A 21,893-nucleotide genomic window follows, 5' to 3' on the forward strand; every position below is an offset into this window, starting at 1 on the left:
TTATTTACTGTGTTGTGTAACTACTGTATGGCATTGTAGTTTTATGCTTTAGCTAGCGCCGTCCTTAGGAGTATTGGAACTCTGCTCCACTGTCTTCGTTGTATTTAAGGATGTTGAACTTTAACACTAATTGCTGCAGGGCCATAATTTATAACATTACAACATAATTAGGATAAAACAGTGATGTAAAATAACAAGGCTTAATAGTCAGTCATCTGCCAAGAGAGTGTACACTTCTACGCAACTTTAAAGTTCTACCAATTGACAGCTCCCCTTCTTTTAAAGAATCCTAGGCTACTCTCATTGTGGACGAGTGCAGTGAGCCCAACAAGATGACCAACGACAATTTCTCCACCAGTGACACGGAAATCATCACCAGCACGTTGTGTGTTTCCATCACTTGTCTGTATATATAATATAATTATGAATTCACTAAGCACAATGTTGCACAAACCTCTTGTATCCGCCCGTTCTGCTTCCAGAAGTCTACAATGGCCTTTTCAATTTCAGGTACAGCACTCTCTACTGTGAGTCTTGGGTCAATCATTTTTTTGCGACGGACAAGTACATGTGACGCAAATGTGGCACTCGGCACTTTGGAGCTAAAGGGATTCCACCGATCAATGAAGCGAACAGGTGCTTCCTTCTTTCCCCATGTCACCTTTAGCCCTTTTGCAATACGTGAGCTACAATGTAATAATTATAGTTAAATCTATTCCACTGATCAATAATTATTTCTTACAAAACGTAAGATGATGGATACTTGAAATCTCCAAACAAAAGCTCTGAAATATATGGCACTGGAATAAACTTTAGCTCCTCTATCTGACCAAGAATGAAGTTGTACTTGACAGAGATAATGTTGTTATCACTTAAAAGTATCAACCGTTCTTTCTCGAGGTCCCAGTGATCAATTCTGTAGAGGGAAACATGTATCGTCGTTCTCTTATTGACATAGTGTAGATGGTATAGAATTATACTTTACACCCTTGCACATTCCTGCCTACAAATTAGGTGGTTAAAAGAGATTACCGCTTAAGGATCTCACAAATCGCTGCACGGATGCTGTTTGGTAGAAACATTAATTTACAGTTCATACACTACTGTATACTTGTACAGCAAAAAGTAATTGGACTACCAAGAAGTTGTTGCTTTGGTGAACTTCAAAATTGGAACTGATAGGAGAGGTACTGTATCTTTGCGAAAATACGCCTACACCCATCCCTACATGCAACATCCTGCACAAGGGCATTTTGAAAGTATGTCCACCCAGAAATCAGAGTTTGAGCATGCATGCGCAGTAGGTATAATATCTAGAAAAATTCAACAGTGAGTTAGTGTGATTTGTAGAAAGCTTTTTAAGAAAGCCAGTTAATGAGTGAGCTCTTTGCAATGCTCGTACAATGCTCGTACAAACAATGGACATATGTGGTTCTGCTTGCTCTCAAAGAAGTGTATGCAGAGAACAACTAGTGCTACTACAAATCTCAGAATGATGTCGATCACCAGTGATTTTAATTTGCAGGTTGTCCTCTTCCTTTTGTAGAGAAAGTATAATAATTATACCAGATAGCAACAATAACTAGCAAAACACAACATTTTGTTCAGTATGCTTTTAATTTAGGATGAATATTATTGTGTATATAAATTAATTGTACACACTTTAAAAGTAAATGTGTCGCCGCTTAAGCCTACAAAAAAGGTGGGTGTACTATGATACGGTATGAACATTTAAGAAAAAATCTATCCAATTGATCGTAATAATTTGGGTGCCACTAGGATATTTTACTATAACACCTTTTTTATGTGGCTTGCATGGGCTATTATCGAATGCAGCTTCACCATAATTATGACACCTTGGAGACACTTCAGCAACGACAGATTGCATTAATATTAATTTCAACAATTATGACTGTATTTGACATGTGGTCTCGAGAGAAATAATTATAATGACTTGTCGCAAGAACTGGTGCATGACTAATTATGCAGGGGCGGATCCAGGAAATTCACATTGGTGGGTAATTGTGAAACACAGAAAATTTACTAAAAAACGGTCAACTGCAACTTACAGCAGTCATATCTACAATAAATACTGCATTGCAGAACACTGTTTGGTGGGGTTGTAACCTCACCCCTAGAACCATCCTTGCTGCGGTATAACATGTAAATGCCACGGTAAGGACCAGCTTACTCAGTTAGAAGCCAAGCCCCACGAACATTGCTATCTTTATCTTCAAGCCTTGCTTTCACAGCTGTGATGGCAGCATCTAGCAGGTTGGCCTACATGATGAAATATAGGAATGATTGGCATGCATGTACTTGAAGTGTACATATAATTTATATACACTGTATAGTAATACAACACATTCTTCCAAGATACGCAATAACAGTTAATTGGTGGTATATAATAGGCAATAATACACAATGACCGTTAGCTAACTATTTACCGTATTCTACAGAGATTACGCCCGCCTCCCCCTGCTTTCGAGTGAAATTTCCTGCGTAGGCTAATTTTTGCTTCAAGAATACGCCCACCAGGAAGTGATGCATCGTGTCAGTGAGCAGTTGTCAAGAAAAGGTATTATAGCAGTTTCTTGTGTATAAGCTGGTTAGCTCCGAAGATAGCTACATGTAGATAGCTAAATCAAATGCTCCTATAAACCTTTTTGCCAACGTATTAATTTTCACTGCACGCTTCCTGCACGCCTCATGTACTAAGAACCAAGACAATAAGGGCAAGGGGTTTCCATTAAAAACTACTAATGGAATTAGCCAGGAATAACATCTATAAATCTATTTGTGGAGGTTGCATGAACTTCATAATGTTGTCATAACTTTGTCATACTTCATATACCTTTGTATTCCTTGTTAAAAAGCGCTTCTGTTTATTATGCTTTAGATCCCACTTGCGTGTATTTAGCAGGGAAATTGTGAGCCATAATCTCATAGTTTCCCAGGGAATTATAAGCTTGAGGGTATAAACTACAAGTTACAATACAGAAATGATAAATGAACCATGACATATGTAGCTGTAGCTGTAGTCGCGATGTGTTTCTCAATAATAATTGGAGGCCAACCCCGAGCCTCTCAAAAGTCATATAAAGATGACTAAGTAACAGAAGTCGAGCCTAAGAGGTCATGTGCCTCATGAAAGCGGTTGCTAATCTGAGAAAAATGCCCATGGCCAAGACGGTTACAGTAGTTGTTTGGAAACTGATTGCAAAATATCATGAGGATCCTTGTACAAGGAAGAAAAGCTTCTCAAGAACCTTACTTAGTTATTTACTTATAGTCAGTCACTCATTTGTGGTGAAGTGCGACATTAGTGCACTTTTAGAAATGTCTATATCTATGCATATGACTCTCATAACACACAATCAATAGCTCTAGAACTAGCTGTGCAGTCAGTTTTCAGATAAGAACATAGGAGAAATACGTGTGAAAAGTGCTAAAAAGCTACAGAAGTAGTGCCAATCCTAGTAAACTTAAGAGACAGACGTCAAGACAAAACATTGCTGCCCTAGCAAACTAGTCCATACGGTGGCCAAGAAGGGTCACCCACCACCGCTTACGCCACGATTAACCGAGTGTGATTACACCTAATACCTGCGCACCGACTGGTGAAAACAACCAGCTATTTTTCAGTCAAGCCGCTTAATCTTTCTGCAAAACGTCAAAGGTCATCTCTGTCTGCATTCTAATTAACTTAACGTATTCCTTTTATGATCAACATAGTTACTTTCAAGTTGAATTTGGTCTCCTATAGAGCTTTATACTCTTGAAGAGTGTGGAATCACTAGCATAAGAGCCCATGCATGATAAAAAGAGAGAGTATCGAACAAAGCATTACCTTGCATTTAGATGTATTCGGAAAGTAACATGACTTCCTGCTTTGTATCTGATCAATCTGAGCACCTGGAGCCGCCATTTGCCTCGAGCAATAAAGTTATTGCCCAAATTAATTCTCATTATTGAGCACGAATTTTAGACAGGTAGTCACGCTACTTTCCGAATACATCTGATGCACAGTACAGTGCAGTATGCATGCGTTCGATACTTTCTCTCCTCTTATAATCTGGACTCTTGCTAGCATGCATAGTATAATAGGACCAAATCCAACTCACCTACATTGTGAGTTGGATTAAAGACATAAAAGTACATAGTGTTGGGAATCTTACATCCAAACAGAAATACTGCTTAGGCTCAGGAATACTGGAAACTTTCCAGGCTTCATCTAGTTTCTCTGTTACCACATGTGGTACTTCCTTCTCATCTACTATTCTAGCCCCAGAACTTTCAACAGTGACATTTTCAGATACTGTAGACAGATCAGAAGGACTTTCATTACTTGCACCAGCCACAGGTTCAGGATTTTGAGTAGGAGTAGCCATAACCACGTACTGCACTGCTGCTCCTTAAAAAATATCAACTGTTTTTTGGGCACTGGCCACGCCCATCTATTCCGTTCAAGATGGCGGAAAATATTGTCTAACAGCTCAGAAGGTCGGTCTTTGCCACGCCACCCGTTAACTGTTAAGGTCATGGTAAAAATTCCCGGTATCAGCTTGTCCTTCAGAGACTGAGTATGTCAAGATCAAATATCTGCAGTTTGTAAGTAGATATGAATCTGCTCATACATGTACTTAATATGGCAACTGTTTTTTTCTTGCCTCAGTATTAATGGAAACATTAGAAGTCCAGTTCAAGATTCAAAAGGCTGGAATGAAGGACATTTGGTAAAGTCTCTACACCAAATTGTTCATGATAAAGCGCGAACTTTTAGTGATTCAACACTTGTTGGTAGTGGCTCAATGACGGCTTCTATCAATCGCAGTGATTGCACTCTCACAGAATCGTTCTCTGGGAGATATTCAACCAATTCCTGGGGTGCTGATGAAGCTGTAAGTAGTCAGTCAGCTGTGTTTAGAAGTCTGTATGAACGTAAAATAATAATAATGATTTATATTAGCTATTTGAGAAAGAAATGGCTGAGAAGGTGCGCAAGAAGTTGGATATAATTCATTCAGCACTTTATAATGGGAAGCCAACAGGAAATGTGCAAGTTGATGAAGAATGTAATCAGTGGAGCGCAAACTTCCCACACCTTATGTAAGAAATCAGTTTGTATACGAGTTAGGTGAATAATTATGACGCACACTCACAATTTTTAACAGTATTGTGAGTTACAAGAGACATCAAAATGTTTTTGTTGAGAGTATTTTTGAGGGAGTAGACTAGTCTGTTCACGAACAACCATGTACAACTACTTAGCAACGCGTCTGACATATCTTTAACTTCATTTCTCACTTCTTAAAACAATAAAGTGATTCAAAAACAGTCACTCGTATTTAAGAGGTGAAGCTGAATGCATCACGTAACCGAGAGCCCACCATTAAAACCCGTGATCTTAGCTAGGTGTTTTATAAAGGATTTTAGTGCTGTCACATGATCTCTAGCCTGGTGTACAGCTTGACCTGTCAAACTGGTTTTGTACTTGAATCCATTATTATTTCGTGAAAAAGATAAATTTTAAACATACGTAAGTGCACTACAACTTAATGATTTACTTATTAGTGAAAAAATCTTTGCGAATGAGCCAAATCAGCAGAAAATTATTTTGACCTTTTACGTTCAACTATTGCGTTCTGGCAAGGATTGTTGGTCATACTGGTCAGCTAGGTTTTTGCGAAGTAATCATGTTTTATGCTCGCAAAACATTCTAATACGGTATCTCTGCCAACACATGCATATACAGCCCCCAAATAATTATGGTGTTCTTATGTGCGAATTTGATGGTGCTTGTCAAGGTTATGATGTGCATCGATCGTTACACCGTCCAAGAAAACTCTATGGAAAGTGTGAACGATAATAATAATTATTATACATATAACTGTATTGCAAAATAATGCTTCGTTCTCTACTTGGAATGCCATTGCAGCCTTTTCAAATGAGTGCGTAGCAAAACTTGTTCACTGAGTGTTGCTACTCTACTTAGTAGTTAGCTCGATCTACACTAGAACGCTAGCTATTGGTAGCTGCAAGAGTGAGAAGAGAGGTGCAAGGCTCTGCTGATGCAGCCATTAATTTTAGACTTGAACTTTTGGCATCAATCGTTTTTAACAACACTCATAGTCAATCATTACCCACTCTTCATGATTGATCATTATCCCACTCTAATGATTATGATATAATGTGTGTATAAAAGCTATGTAGCTTTGCACCTCCACCGAGGCATCAGCACCCGCGGTGCTTTAATTTTATACAGGGTCCACGGACTTCACTTGTTGGACTCCATGGATGATGGGACTGATATGATTGACCCTGACCCATTTCTCATGCTCGATGTGTTGTCTGATTTTGTTCCTTCCATGGAACCTTCTCAAGAGTAAGAAACAAAGATTATTACTCTAATTTGACTTCTAGTTTATTTTTGCAGTCTTGAAGTGGTGGGTAGGCACATAGAACCTAAAGCTCCTCCCATTACAGTTGGTGAGTTGTATACGTACAGTCATGTACTGTACCTGTAGTACGTTGCTAATTAAAATCATGCCCTGAGAAGGGGATAGCAACTCTTACCTTCCATGTTGGTATTGCTGGTCAGTGGTGGGTATGGGATTTTGTGCTCTGTTGTAACGGTCGTTTTCTTACACGTTATCGTTACATGTATGTGTATCAGTCTGTCTGTTAAATTTACTCACTCATCGAGGACATTGTCACCATACGCACTCTGTTTATTTGTAGGCTAGCATCTGTGCACATTACATGTGCAATACTGTGGTATATGTGTCTTATATATTATATACACTACAACGTGTTGGTTGAATAATTGACACAGGCTGCTCCCACTCATATGAGGAAGTACTTGCAGCAGATGGGGTGATTGAGGAATTTTTTGCATTTGATAAGTCGTAAGTTGTCATGTGTGTACGAACACTGCTCATTTGTGCATGCATGCACTTCGTTATAAACAGGATCGATGAAACTCTTTCTGAAACAACTCGTCATTCAAGATTAAAACGCAATCATCGGCTACCTCCATTGACTCCCAATGCTGCTGTGAAGGACACAGTTTGCAATCTTGTTTTTGATCAGATTTGGAACGAAACTGTATCCTTGTTGCAGCCAGTGGTGACCGTGATTAGAGAGAGAGCATCGACAATGGGTACATAATGTACTTTAAGGTCACATGTGAAACTTCGCCAGTAGGCTATAAACGAATATAATTTCGGTATAAAGCAACCTATTTAAAGTAGAGGTCATCTTTAAATATGCACGAGAGTAGGAGCAGATTACAGAAAGAGCGTCTAACTCTACATGGATCGGGCATTTATATAACCGCCGCGTTGCCTTATAAAAAAAGGTGTTTAGTATACATACATTTGTAAGTTACAAACGTTGTCAGCGTGTGAATATGATTATGAATGGATTCGTATGCATGTATAGTGTAATGAGAGCCAGGTTGCAAAAAGGGCTAAAATGAATAGCTACATGTAGGCATTTGATGCATGTTGGTACACATCATGGAAGAAACTGTCATTGGTGAGGTACTGCATAACAGTTAATTTTTAGAATTATAAAAATGACCACTACATGTAGAATTGCTTTGAAATACTAAGATAAGGTTCCTCCCTCTGCGTCATAGCATCTTGTGGCAAGTTATGAAATGGGGGTGGGTTGTGACATGCCGTGTGTACATAAATCTAGTGCAGCAGTACTGCCTGCAAGATGCTACTCACTTGCACAGACCTGTGAATAACGTTGTGACGCAATGATTCATGGCTTTCCCCCTCGTTTGTTTCAGTGCTTTCCCTGGCCTATCTTAGCAATTTTCACATTACAAACCTTTTTGTAGGATGTATTAATAAAATGTATCGTGAGCTATGTTACTACGTACCATATTACTAGAATGTTTTGCGAGCATCAAACATTTGCGAACTTGCGAGGGTTGATCAATTCGTAACAATAAAATCCGCGAAACCTACTACTACATGTAAATACACACGATCCTTGCCAGAACGCAATAGTTAGATCGCAACGAGTCAAATTTTCTGCTGATTTGGCTCATTCGCAAAGGTTTTTCACCAGCAAAATATTCTAGTAATACGTACGGTACATGCATACATAATTTATTATCATGTAGGGAGGCATAGTAACAGTTATGCTCTTGATGTGTCACTCCCCCCTCTGGCTGACACTGAAGACAGTGAATTTCTCCATCACCAGCCATACATCTTGAGAGGTTTACGAGACCCTACTACTCTAACTAAGGCACCTGGACCTTCTGGAGCTAAGGTGGGTACCATAGAAGATGTTTACAACACGATTCATATTTTTTCTTACTGTATAGTTCCTTAGATTTAAACATTCAAGCTCCAATCTCCCAGCTACTTTACCTCAAGTCAGTGGCAACCTTTCTGGAGTAATGCAGATTCGTTCAGTCTCTCTTCAACATAGACTTCCATCTGTGTAAGTTAATTTTACACAAACAAATGAAGCTAAGATTAGCTGAGCGGTTGTTAGAGCGGTTTCTATATAATATTAGCTACAGGCTATGAACATTTCCAGGTTGGCTACAGGCTGTGAAATTCTCCTGGTTGGGTGTAATTATGCCTCGATGCGCATACGCAAGCGAGGTATACGGTAGTGTGTTTGTTTGTGTGTGTGTGTGTGTATGCATGTGTGTGTCTGCATGTGTGTATGCATGCCTGTGTGTCTGTGTGTGTAGATCGACTGCTACGGCTGCTCAAGGATCAATGAAGTGCAAGTAAGAGGCTTCTAGTCATGTTTTTTTTGGATTTTAATTTGTGGATTTGCAAAATAATGCTTGGTTATGCGTAGTTTTGCTTACTTGAAATGCCATATTGCAGAAGAGTGTGTAAAAAACTTGTCCATGTAGTGTTGCTACTCCACTTAGTAGTTGCTCTACACTAGAACGCTAGCTATTCTTACTGATTCTGGATTCTGCTTGCATGCATTCATACAAAAATGTTTATCATAATAATTATAATGTGTATATAATCAGCAATACGTAGCTATAGTATAGTTTTGACACCTCACTGTGATTCTGGATTCTGCTTGCATGCATTCATACAAAAATGTTTATCATGATATAATGTGTATAATTAGCAATAGCTAGTATAGCTTTATAATATGTATAGTTTTGACACCTTCACCGAGGCATCAGCACTCACACGGTGCTTTCATTCTTTCATTACCCTTGAATTTTGATTGTTAGGCTTTTCCATTACCTTGAATTTTTGATTATCACTTTTAAAATTAGAATTATATGGCAGACTCATAAAGAGCAAAATACTTTTTTACAAATAGGGTCACTGACGTCAGCCGAGAAGGGACACCTTTGATATTCAGACCTGGTACAAGTGTGGGATCTCATGCACCAAAGAGCAACACTCCCTTACCCCTTAAATTTTCGGACTTGCAGCTACAATCTGGCCCCGGGGCGCGCCTCATGTCTAGCAGGGTAACGAGCAGAAGAAATGTTTCCCTGAAACCAATTGACAGACCAAAAACACCTGCAATAGACAGCTGTATTCGAGGATTTAAATTGTCCACAAATGTTTCTATGTCTTCACCACCGTCAACACCATTCACAAGAAACAATCAACTACCCCCGTTGGAAACAACTCTTAGTAGTGTAACCAATATCAGCTATACCAATAGCTTTGAAAAATCTCCTCCATTTCAGCTACGAACCAGTGCTCGTGACAAGAACCGTGTAACATTTAATTCTAGGATTATTAGTGCAGCAGATTTCCAAGATACTTGGAAAAACAAAGTCACCATGTCAGAAGATATTCGCCCAAGCACAACATCAACTTCATGTAGACAGGATGGACCCCCAAAATCAGTTGGTAGAAAATGTTCTGAACAGGCACTGCAATTTTATGGTAACATGACAGTTGTTGGACATGCTGCTGCACATCATGGTACTGTTATCGACCGAAATGATGTGATAGACATTACTGCGTCTAAAGACAGATTCACTCTGAGCATAGCTGAGGATAGTGAACATATGGACTCCGATACACAAGCTTTTACAATCACTGGAACATCTGGATTGTTTAGTAAGTAATATCTACTACTAAGAGCAATTGTTGTAAGCATGTTGTAGTATACCCATGCATGCATGTAAAGAAATCAATGATGAAAACCTTTAGCAGGCTTGCAGCTAGTTTTTATGCCTCGGTGCGTATTCCTCGGTGTGTATTCCTTGGAGCACCCTCGCGAAAATAAGCCCATCTTGAATAAACACCCATCCCCTCTTTTGCTTTGAAGTTCTTGCATGAGGGTATTTTCACTCGATTATAAGCCCACCCAGAATGAAGAGTTGAGCATGCGCAGTAGCTGAATGCCACATGTTCACTATTATGTTCACTATTATCTTAGTGAAGAAAGGAAGTTTTAGGTAGTAGCTAGTAAGACTACATAATGTATACTCCTTGAACTTTCTCTGTAATGGACACTTATGCTGACTTCTACTTTACCGTTCAGTTGGTCACAGCTGCGAGAGATCATAAAGACACCTCAAGCTTTGTAATTTATTATATAATAGATTCGTTGAAGAAAAGAATACAATTTTTAGAGTCTTCGGTACAAGCATGCGCAAGCAAAATATACGCTAGTGTGTTTGTGTGTGTGTCTGTGTAGACTATAGGCTACAGCTGCTCGAAGATCAATGATGTTTTCTTGGATTTGCAAAATAATGCTTGGTTCTCTTATAGAGGCCGGGTTCCACTGTAATTAAGCCACCCAAGTAAAGGAACATAATTATAGCACTTAATTAAAACGAACCAACTCATTATTATTATACATGTATACTACAATCACGTGTCACTACTAATAATTGATCAGCTGTTAGTAGGATACAGTAGACTCTCATTAATCCGGAATAGCGAGGTAGCCGCATTTCAGAACATAGCCAAGGCTAAAAAATGATCTTACCTTTTCTAGTGCTATCAATGATTTTGTGGTAACCGCATGCGGTCTAGTCACTTAAGTTGCCACAAATATCGTGGCACGAGTCTCTACATGGAGTTTTACCAGTCTACTGTTTGCCGTGCAACAGTGACGACTTTTGTGAGTCTACTCTCCAATAGCTATATGTAGGTCAATGGGGGTGATCACAAACATAAGAAAAGTCTGCATCATATTCCGTATACTGGCCATGCAGTACTGCATGGCATAGGTAGTTTATTACGGCCAGATATGACGTTTTGGGTGTGGTTTGACAGATAAAAATAATGAAGCTATAATTAATAATGTAGGTCAATGGGGGTGATCGCAAACATAAGAAAAGTCTGCATCGTCTATTCCGTATACTGGCCATGCAGTACTGGCATAGGTTTTTAATGTATGTTTATTACGGCCAGATATGACGTTTTAGGTGTGGTTTGACTAATGAGCTCGAGCATAATGATCCATTACAGAGGAGGGAGGACACGATTAGCTCTAATTAGCTAATTATCGCGACCTTTTATTTGAACAATTCATCTTTTCTTTCTTTATAACCTCTACATAATTATTGAGCTAGAGCGAAGTAAGCCTTTTCTCCTACTGGAGGTACCCCTATGGCCAAGTTGTCAGGACCTGAAGGTAATAGGACCCCTATAAGAAGCACCTCAAGTACTCCTATCTCTAAGATCCCTGTGAGAAGCATCCCAAGCACTCTGATCTTGTCTATGTGAGAAGCACTCTCGATCCTGTCTCCAGGATCCCTATGAGGAGCACCCAGGCACTCCTGTCTCCAAGATCCCTGTGAGAAGCACCCCAGGCACTCCTGTCTCTGTGATAAAGCTGCAACATGGAATTGTTTAGTTCAGAGTGTCTCCAACATGAAGAACATCAATGACACTTACAGTCTCAGCTTCTAGCACCCCTTTATTTTTATAGTTTGCTCTGTGCCTGGCTGTCACTCATACTACAGTACTGTTCTAGCTGTGTGTCCCAATATGTAGAGGTTATAAATAAAGAAATGAATCGTTCAAAGTATTTCATTATAAAAGGTCGTGATAATTAGATAAAGGTTAATCGTGCCATTATCCTCGAGACAGAACTGCAAAATAAGTCATTTTGATCCGCAAGGTAGGGTCTTTTTAGCCGTAACTATTTTCAGAAATGCAGCCACCTCGCTATTCCAGCCAAGCTGCACGAGCGTCTACTTTACTTGTAGATGACATGTGACCGATAATTTAACACATGGCTCACCTGGCCAAAAAGTTGTTGGCGGGACTGATAATTATTTTGTTTACGACTATCTTTTGCATTGCAGAATCAAGACCTTCTGCCAGAGGGAAACTCAGAGGTCATGTCAGATAACACATAAATAAAAATTATTGCTTATTGACATAACATTTAAATTAATATTAATGATTTACACTTGTGATCAAAGTTTTAACTTCTATTGCTTGCAGTTACTTGTTTCTCACATAGTAATCGTAATATAATCTCCTAAATTGCTCTAAGAAAATGAAAGTAAGCACTGTATGGGGGCCAAGTCGGGCGTAATATGGTGTGAACCCCTTCCAGAGACTAAAAATTCCTTCCTTCCGAACCAGCTGCTTCCACACATCCTATAATAAATGACAGTACATGTATTATGATAATATTATCCTCTAAAAATACTAGCATAATTATAACTACAGAGAAGATAGAGGAGGAACAAAAAGAAAGAAAGAAGAGAGCAACTTAAAAAACTAGAGCACTAAAGTGCAAACCCTCGGCTGGTGACATGATATTATACATCCAGTGCGTATAGTATGTATGACTGAGCTGTCTAGCACAGCAACTATTAAAACCAGAGACACAGTGCATGGACTCAGGAGGCATGCTGAAACATTTGAGAACAAAGTGGAGACATGCACTGGGGGGACTAGGATCACAGCAAAGAAGCCTGGAGTTTTAGAGAAGTATGGCTCCTTGGTGCTAGGATTCAGAGTCAGCAAAGAAGCCTCCCCAGACAACAAACCAGTCATGCACAATTCTAGCTTTCTACTGGAGTGACCCTTTTCCATTGTTTCTGGTACGTGATCCATAAGGCCACAGTGTAGCTAGCTCAACGTGCAAGTTCAATTAAGCTTTAACATCAAAATCTGCCACTATCACGTTTTTTTATGCTGTAAATGCAGCGTTATGATATACAGGTGAGTAGACTCAGAATACACAAACAGGCTAACAAACCAACGGACTACTATACCCGCCGGCCGCGGGTAATAAAGTCTGCCGCGCTAAATCGCATGATCTACTACATGTATCTAAAACCAAGCCAAAAAACTATAGGCAGGGTTTTATCTAGTACGGGGGGGGGGCAGGGGTGAACCCCCAATGTTGTAGAATAACGACATCATCACATTAATTAGTACTGTCTATGAGATGTGCAATATATGTAACTTGTTCTGTTCACTGATGCATTATGTCCAAGACTAGTACATTTGCAAGCGCTCTGGACTGAATAAAATGTAATATCAGGAGTGCATGAATATATTCATGCACTCCTGATAATATTGATAGGTTGAGAGTCATTCTGGTATCAGGGTTCGGATAACCGAAGTTAGTTATTATAGCTAGTTTTTGGTGTGCACACGAGTTGGAAAGTATGTGGTTTTTTTGAGGAGAGAAAATAATAATACTATGATTGATTGTAGCTCTCAAAATTTGACACCACATCTTTATAATTATGCTTTGTCTATCTCAAGTGGGTGGGATGAAACGAAAACTTTATACATAAAAAGTACGTACCATGCTGCCATTGTACTCAGGAACTCCGTCCACAGTCTTCATGGTTTGAATTCTATAGGCAGTATGATGGTGACAGACATTAATTATGTACATGTACATGTAAACACACAATCTCAAATACAGTCATGTTAATTAACGTACATACATGATACAATGTTTATCCAGGAGGTTTGAAGGGCAGTATAATTATTTGCTTAGTATTATCAGAAGCATAGTATTATCAGGAGCAGATTACAGAAGGAGCGTTTTATGTTGGGAATCACATCTCGTGCAAGTTTGCAAAGCATGACCTTATTTGCAAAACCGATAAGGTGATAATCATATGCGGGCGAGTGCTAATTGAGCTGATGGTGCACTTTATCAGAGCATAGGTCAATAAAGGTGAAAAGCTACAGCTCTAGCTAGCTACAGGCCTGGTAGTAAACCCTCTCTTTTAAGAACCCCAGTAAGACTCCCTACTGCAAAAACAAAACACCTAGTATGTGTTAGTCTAGGTATAGGATATGCTCCTCTTCAGAACTTTCTGTACCTCACCAATGACAGCCTCTTCCATGATGCATATACCAACATCCATCAAAGGTCTAGCTATTCGTTTTAGCTCTTTCTGGCTAACATACCTGCTGCACTACATACAAAATCCATTCATAATGATACTCACAGGCTGACCATGCACAGTCTGTAATTACCGCATATCTTTTAATTTATCGGACAGCAAAAAATATTTATTTTGGAAATTATCCGGGTAAAATTGGAACAAGCAAGCAGGTTAGAACGAATTAAAGCACTAGAGTGTCCATTGTATTAGAACAGCGAAAATTGCCCAAAAGAATGTCCGGGGTAATTAGAAGTGTCCGATAAATTAGTAGATATACGGTACATGTATGTACAATGTACACAGTACATAAACACTTTTCTTACAAACAATGCAGGGTTAGGAAAACACACGATTATGTAGAGTTAGACGCTCCTTCTGTAATCTGCTCATGGTATTATGTAGAACTTTGTTGGAGGTTTGTTGTGCTCAAGAAAGTACATACTGCTTGCTATATATCTGCTTAGTTTTCTCGTAGGGGGCCTAAAAGAGAAATTTGAAGCAAACATGCGCACATACCCAGCACTACTGATAGCTACAGCTGCTATGTTAGTGTAGAGCTTTCTTTTATTTGTGTGAAAAACACAAAATTGTAAGTTCTGTACCTCTATCTCCAATATTTATAACATGTTGGTTTCACAGAATTAAAGTGTGTTTTTATAACTGCATGGAACAAAGCATAATTATTTCCCAGCTCATAATGCAGTGAAGTAGTGGCAGCACCATGAAACGTTTGTGTACCTCTCGTGCTCTAAGACACAACTTAGGTATTAGGAAGTGAAACACAAGTATCTTTTTCTGTCTTGTGTGATCGAAGAGATGACATTTGAAGGAGTTGGGAAATAACAGACCTGTTATGGCTAGTACTGACACCCCCTTTGGAGCTCACTTCCTCATCACTCTAAAACATTAATAGCCTAGATGTCTTGGTTGTCTCCTCAAGAGCACAGCTTGCCATATTACTTAAGCTATAAAATCTTAACTGACATTTTGCTCATTACACGCCCCGTTTTACTCATTAAACGCAACTAGCCTCATCCAACGGAAGTGCATGCTGGGCGTTGCCTATCACTCTCTTTCGTTTATCTATGGGTACACATACATGTAAGTGTTCTATCCTTGAAACTAAGAGGCAAAAAACACACATGACCAAACCTTGTTTTAGCAATGTCCACAGGCATAGATACCAAAGTAGTGACCAATCCACTTATCATACTTGATCCAAAGTGACATTTAATATCGTCGACAAAGTAAGCTGCATTAGAGGTGAAAAATTGCATTGGAATTTACTCTAGCTCTTACAGGTTGTTAGCAAGAACTGTTTTGCTTGAGAATAAGTTGCAAGCTGAGCAGCATTTACAACCATTGCACGCAGCACAGTTGGTCCACAGCCCTGTGGAAGTAACGGCATGTTTTAAAACGCACTATAGAAGCCATGCATATTATATCACTATAATTTATGACGTACTCTCCACAGAGTTCCAAGTCCTTCTTCTCGACTGATTCGAGCAAGGGCATCAAACACATTCTTATACCCCCTTTGTTCACTGGGAGGAAGCCTGTACATCAGAATGTTACACGGTCAATAATTATAGTTATTCAGAAAACAGTGTAAACTGTGGATAAAATTTGACTCGCACCTGCCATCCGATGTCATCCGGATTAATGAAATCTCAGCTGGGGTACCGATAAGCGCACCTGTTGCACCAGCAATCATTCCTACAAAGAGAAGAAATAAGTCGATGTGATCATGAGCATGAATTGAAGTTGTATCAACAGCAATGTATAAGCTAGCTATCCCTATTAGTGGAACCCCTCTATAACAGACACCTTTGGGGAATAATGTTTTAGCAACTGGCCTTTATTCGGAGGTGGTTGTTAACAGAGGTTCCACTGTATATGAGTGTTACATAACGGGATTGACTATACGTTACATATTTACTTCTCTATCGTACATGTACGGTATCCCTCGATCTGCTCAATAGTCTCGTTTACACGAGGCCTTTTTTCCAGGTCTTTAATCCAATCCTGAGCCTATCCACGTTTGTGTAAACGGTAATTAGACGAGTTCTATTGACCAGGTGTTTTTTCAGAAAACGAATGGCCTGGTCTCGAGGCTAGACAACGAGTGTTATATACCGATTGGAATGAAAAATGCTTGCTACCTAAGCTACATGCATGTACCTCACCTTATAGATACAACTAGCTAACAAAAACGAACAGCAAGCTTGTAGCCAGTGCTAACCTTCTAGCTCTTTGCACAAACTTGTCCATGCAAGTTCATGTCCAAGCAGTAAGCCCCACCCTTTCTCCAGCCTTCCTAGTTGTTAAGCGAGCTCCACCCATCTGTCCTGCTACCAACAAGTGTCATGCTTCTTCAGCTATAAAAATCAGTGTGCCCTAAAGGCAAGGAAGTTCATGGTAGTTAAACCCCACCCAGTTGCTATGCCATTGCAGTGCTAAAAAACACTAAAACAACAGGCAGCAATTGCAAGATCACTTTTAGGTCGCTAGAGCATCATGTAGCCACACATTTTGCTGACACGACAATAAACACAGCACGTAATCGTTTATATGCAATTGCTAGTTTGTCATACGTACCACCACTGCTGACCGGCTGGTGACAACGGTACGACCTCAACTTACATGTAATTAGCTACGCACATGCATGTATTCATATACACTGTAAGGCTGCACATATAACTATGCTCGACCTAGGAAAAGTATGCAACTCCTGCCAGACCTACATCTCCTATTGTCAGGGGCGGATCTAGGATTCTTGATAGGGGGGAGCTAAAAATATTTTAACTCACGTACAATGTGTTTCCTGCATGACTCATCAATAATAATTATTGATGAGTCATGCAGGAAACAATTATTGTTCATGCTCAGTAATAAACTGGGTGTGGCCATGATAATGTAACCGTAGCTACGTGCTATCCAGTACATGCAGTGTGTTGATAGCTAGCTCTAGATTCTATTCTTCAGGCTTGTCATCAAGGCCAGGGGGGTGCTTAAGCCCCCAAAGCCCCCCACTGGATCCGCCCCTGATTGTAACCACATGCAAGGCGCTCCTGGCGCTCAACAATAACAATGCAGATAATGAATAACATTAGTACATTATAATATAACCACTAATATGTTATTCATTGCTAATTTAAGATTTCAGTGGTTTAGTATACTGGACAGGAGTTGAGTACTCTTCCTAATGAACTCTTGTCTATAATTATACACATTGCTGTGGTGTTTAATCTCCTGCTATGAAAAAGATCAGGGCCAATGTTTAACAGGAAGCAGGAAGTAACCCTAAGGCATGCTGGTCACTCATGACTCAACAATAATCACAATAATCACAGCATGTGATCGTTACGTAATTACCAATCGCCAAATTCCATGCACGTCATACCTCCTCTGCTGACCCAGCGGGTCACATACATTTCCTTAATCTCACTATAAAATACATGGCGAGCAGGTACACTAGGGTTACATATTTCGAAACCAGGTTATACACACAGTATTTTTAGGCTTTCCTATCTAGGGCCAATGTTTAACAGGAAGCAGGAAGTAATCACTAAATAGGAAATGCCCTAATGTACCTGCTGGTCACACGCAACACTCAGGAAATAGCTACATTGTACACATACATGTATTCATATACTAGTTCTCTACGCATTAATTACCATTGGTGTACTATATCGGCATTGAATTTGGGTGGGCGTAATCTCGGTGGAGTGTGGTATAATATTATGTTATATGTACTACACATTTACCCTCAACAGCATGGATACGCTTGATTCACTGAACTTACAGGTTTCACTGGATTTCACTATACGATTACCTAAGCTACATTTTCACGCACCAAAAGCAATCTTTGTTAAAACACCAGGAGGCCTTCCATCAGAGCTGTATGGAAACACCATACACTGACATAATTATTATATAGACAATGGAACATTACAGCAAATATGAGTCTTAATGGAATTAAATAAAGCTGTAGCTAATGGTGGGTAATATTTATGATTATACCTGGAGAATCGATCGAACAAAGATTGGTAAACACCTAATCGTGTTGTACTGTAGGTAGCTTGGCGGAATAAACCAGCAGACAAACTGTGGATGAAAAAATATGAGCTTTGAACGAAGACATTCTTGCAATCAATCTCTTTACCCATTATAAAGAGCAAAAAATCCTTCAGTTCTGACTATCCTAACCAAAGCATGGAAGCTTGTTTTGTGAACACGATTTGCCCCACCTTCACCTACAAGAAAACAAACAAATTAATGGTAAGGGAACAACAGGAATCAACCCATTGCTAAGCCACTTGGGAATCATAAAGGTTTTCCGAGATCTTACAGCGTACAGTATACGAGTGCTTGCAATTGCAATGCATAAATTGCAATGCATAGATAGCCTCACCGCTTAGCTGCATTCTATTCTTGACTAGGTCCAAGGGTTGAACAAACACAGTGGCTGCCATTCTGCACAACAAGCATGGTCACTAATCTATTTGCTACTTTGATTATGGACGTGTCGAGTTTATCGCATACGATTAGAAGAAACAGATATCGCTTGCTCACTGAAAACGTCAATGAGCACACAAGCTACTGATCCAAGTAAAGCACGTTGTCTGTGTACATCTGTGCACAGACTGTTTTAAGCAATTGTTCTAAGTTGAATGAATATTCATTCAGCGTCGAACTGCAGCAGAGGGAAGTTACATGCAGTACCTTAAAGCCACACAGCTAGTTTATAGTTATTACTATTCGCAATAATAAATTGCTAACAGTCTCAGACTTCAACAGGACACAAAAAATGAAAATTGGCTCCGCCAAAATTCGAAGAGTGCACACGGCATTCGTAAATGCCATTTACACTTACCACTGAGTTGCATACGATTCTTGATCAAGTCCAGAGGCTGAGTAACAAACACAGCCCCACACCTACACAAAGTCAATGAAATTCAATACTTGAGTATCACAGGAACCAGCAATCTAGAGACTACACCACTCTACTCATTCGCAGTGCACTCAACAGTTTAATACACTGTAGAATAGCCATATAAATATCCGCCATTACCACTTCAATATTGTCTGGCTTCTCCAAATACACACACTGCAAGGAACTGATCACAAATTAATAATAAACCCTTTTGCTGTGAACAAGTCAAAAGGATGCCAACCCTGGGTAAGTATATACACACACATGTATATTAACGAACAAATAATAAAGACTGATGTATGTACTACATGTACATGTACGTAAAGGAGTAATATAATATGCATCTATATTAATTATACATGCTACTTATAGATACTTAGTCTTGTCAGCAAAAGTTTCAAGAGCCTCCTTTGCCAAGGTACATGTAGTTGGACTAAATTATACAAATAAGAACATCTAGCGAATGCAGAGCACATGCCTATCAATACAGGTACCTTTGCATTTCAAGGCAAGGGATTATAGACTTATGTTCACATGCAACAGCTGTATTAATGGGCATGAATAGATTAGCTCCTATAATTATAGAGAGTATTATAAATGTGTATTAGCTACGTGTAAAAACAGCCATAATGGTACATTTTAAAGGGCAGTTCGATCGACTGCAATACACAAACGTACGTACATCTACACACGTACATCTACACTAAAATTAATAAGTACATTGCAGTATATGTTACATTTCAGCTCCTACACAGGTTATCATACACTGCTACATGTACTTACCCAGCAGTGCCACCTAACAGAAAGTTCACTGAACGAGGAAGTGAACCAGGAGGAATGCTTCCACCAGAGTTAACCTTCGAAGGAGCTGAATTTTCTTTCACTGCCATAGCACCACTCATCACTATGAAATGAATCTTTATAGCTATACAAATTCAAATAGGTAAATTAACTAGACTGCACTGTAGTGTACGTACCGGTATGTTACGTTTTTATGTACTGCTGGGCGTGGCACCCTAACACGATCACTTTGCTATATGGAACGCCGCAGAGGAGGGAGGACACGATTAACCTTAGCTCTAATTAGCTAATTATCGCGACCTTTTAATTACATTCTTTGAACAATTCATCTTTTCTTTCTTTATAACCTCTACATATTGGAGCCTTTTCTCCTACTAGAGACTAAGAGGTACCCCTATGGCCAAGTTGTCAGGACCTGAAGGTAATAGGACCTATATAAGAAGCACCTCAAGTACTCCTATCTCTAAGATCCCTGTGAGAAGCATCCCAGGCAGTCTGATCTTGTCTCTGTGAGAAGCACTCTTGATCCTGGAGACAGGATCCCTATGAGGAGCACCCCAGGCACTTCTGTCTCCAAGATCCCTGTGAGAAACACCCCAGGCACTCCTGTCTCTGTGATAAAGCTGCAACATGGAATTGTTTAGTTCAGAGTGTCTCCAACATGAAGAACATCAATGACACTAACAGTCTCAGCTTCTAGCACCCCTTTATTTGTATGGTTTGCTCTGTGCCTGCAAGAATTGCCTGTCACTCATACTGCACAGGGGCATAGCTAGACATTTACTAAAGGGGTTTCTGAAGAATTTTGGACCACGCCCACTTCCGGTGACACGCCCCTTAATTATACCGGTTACACCCCTTATGGCTGCATTTTTTTAGAAGTCGTAGCTTCATTGACAGTGGGCATATGAGCTCTGAGGTTGGTGGCTGAGAATCAGATTGTGGTGAGACTGCATATAGGTACTAGACTCGCCAGCCAGCCCTTGGGAAAGGGACTGGTCAAACTCCGTGTAGAGACTCGTGTAACGTTTGCCACGATATTTGTGGCAACTAACCGCATGCGGTTACCGCAAGATCAATGATAGTGACGTTTCACTAGAAAACTCTATGTATCACATGCAGTATACTGACGTCACGAAAACCGCAGCCACTTAAAATATTTTCTGATATGCTGACTGTGCAACACAAGTCTCAACACAGAGTTTGACCAGTCTATAATATCTACTGTTCGCCTGCAACAGTGACGGCTTGCGAGTCTATATAGGTACATGCAGTCTGGAGTCTGAGCATGCAGTAGAGGAACTGGGCTGACAATCAGGTCTCTTATCTTGGATTGCAGAAGCTAAACTAGTATTAATGATAGGTATTGAAATAAATCCAGGCTAGATATCAATCCATACTCTTGCTAGTCTCCAGCCATTAGCAGTATACACTGTAAAATACAGTCTGGAGTCTGACTCTGAGCAGTAGTAGAGGAACTGGGCTGATCTTGGTCTCTTATCTTGGATTGCAGAAGGTAACTAATAGGCACAATAAAAGCACATGATCAGCCCCACCCATTTTTCAGCAAGCAAGGGGGTTTCTGGGCAACTAGGAAACCATTAAGCTACGCCCCTGCTGCAGTACTGTTCTGTGTGTCCCAATATGTAGAGGTTATAAAGAAAGAAAAGATGAATCGTTCAAAGAATGTAATTAAAATCGCGATGATTAGCTAATTTAGAGCTAAGGTTAATCGTGTCCTCCCTCCTCTGGGAACGCCGTTTGCGACAAAATTCAGGCAGAATGTGATAGGCGTGTGCATCCAAT

At 39.8% G+C, this 21,893-nt stretch overlaps 3 protein-coding genes and 1 long non-coding RNA gene across 6 annotated transcripts; 2 read left to right on the forward strand and 2 right to left on the reverse strand.

Annotated features, from left to right (window-relative positions):
• Window positions 1–113: 113 nt before the first annotated feature.
• On the reverse strand, window positions 114–4,391 carry LOC135333021 (tumor protein p63-regulated gene 1-like protein). The gene is made up of 5 exons (XM_064527963.1): window positions 4,179–4,391; window positions 2,192–2,280; window positions 743–916; window positions 455–686; window positions 114–404 (listed from the first exon to the last, which is right to left on the reverse strand). Exons 1-5 carry the CDS (start codon window positions 4,389–4,391, stop codon window positions 255–257), a joined length of 858 nt encoding a protein of 285 aa, XP_064384033.1. The 3' UTR covers window positions 114–254.
• Window positions 4,392–4,445: 54 nt separating this feature from the next.
• On the forward strand, window positions 4,446–12,430 carry LOC135333016 (primary cilium assembly protein FAM149B1-like). The gene is made up of 11 exons (XM_064527956.1): window positions 4,446–4,611; window positions 4,676–4,901; window positions 4,970–5,109; window positions 6,266–6,385; window positions 6,437–6,489; window positions 6,836–6,908; window positions 6,972–7,162; window positions 8,141–8,292; window positions 8,348–8,466; window positions 9,328–10,085; window positions 12,290–12,430. Exons 1-11 carry the CDS (start codon window positions 4,586–4,588, stop codon window positions 12,334–12,336), a joined length of 1,905 nt encoding a protein of 634 aa, XP_064384026.1. The 5' UTR covers window positions 4,446–4,585; the 3' UTR covers window positions 12,337–12,430.
• Window positions 12,334–20,373, reverse strand: LOC135333018 (mitochondrial 2-oxoglutarate/malate carrier protein-like). Of its 3 annotated transcripts, XM_064527961.1 has the most exons (12): window positions 20,260–20,373; window positions 20,070–20,190; window positions 19,227–19,288; window positions 18,516–18,606; window positions 18,374–18,457; window positions 18,207–18,250; window positions 15,988–16,066; window positions 15,816–15,906; window positions 15,650–15,740; window positions 15,503–15,602; window positions 13,756–13,807; window positions 12,334–12,590 (listed from the first exon to the last, which is right to left on the reverse strand). In XM_064527961.1, exons 2-12 carry the CDS (start codon window positions 20,186–20,188, stop codon window positions 12,432–12,434), a joined length of 972 nt encoding a protein of 323 aa, XP_064384031.1. In that variant the 5' UTR covers window positions 20,189–20,190; window positions 20,260–20,373; the 3' UTR covers window positions 12,334–12,431. The 3 variants fall into 3 exon arrangements, with proteins under 3 accessions (XP_064384031.1, XP_064384030.1, XP_064384029.1); XM_064527960.1 differs by lacking the exons at window positions 19,227–19,288; window positions 20,260–20,373 and adding an exon at window positions 18,765–18,826 and having other exon boundaries at window positions 20,070–20,206; XM_064527959.1 differs by lacking the exon at window positions 20,260–20,373 and having other exon boundaries at window positions 20,070–20,204.
• Window positions 20,374–20,433: 60 nt separating this feature from the next.
• LOC135333023 (uncharacterized) lies at window positions 20,434–20,848 on the forward strand. Its single transcript, XR_010393728.1, has 2 exons — window positions 20,434–20,508; window positions 20,556–20,848. It is a non-coding gene; the product is annotated as an uncharacterized LOC135333023 (long non-coding RNA).
• Window positions 20,849–21,893: the final 1,045 nt, after the last annotated feature.

Source organism: Halichondria panicea, chromosome 3 (assembly GCF_963675165.1).
Source record: "Halichondria panicea chromosome 3, odHalPani1.1, whole genome shotgun sequence".
NCBI classification, from domain to species: domain Eukaryota; kingdom Metazoa; phylum Porifera; class Demospongiae; order Suberitida; family Halichondriidae; genus Halichondria; species Halichondria panicea.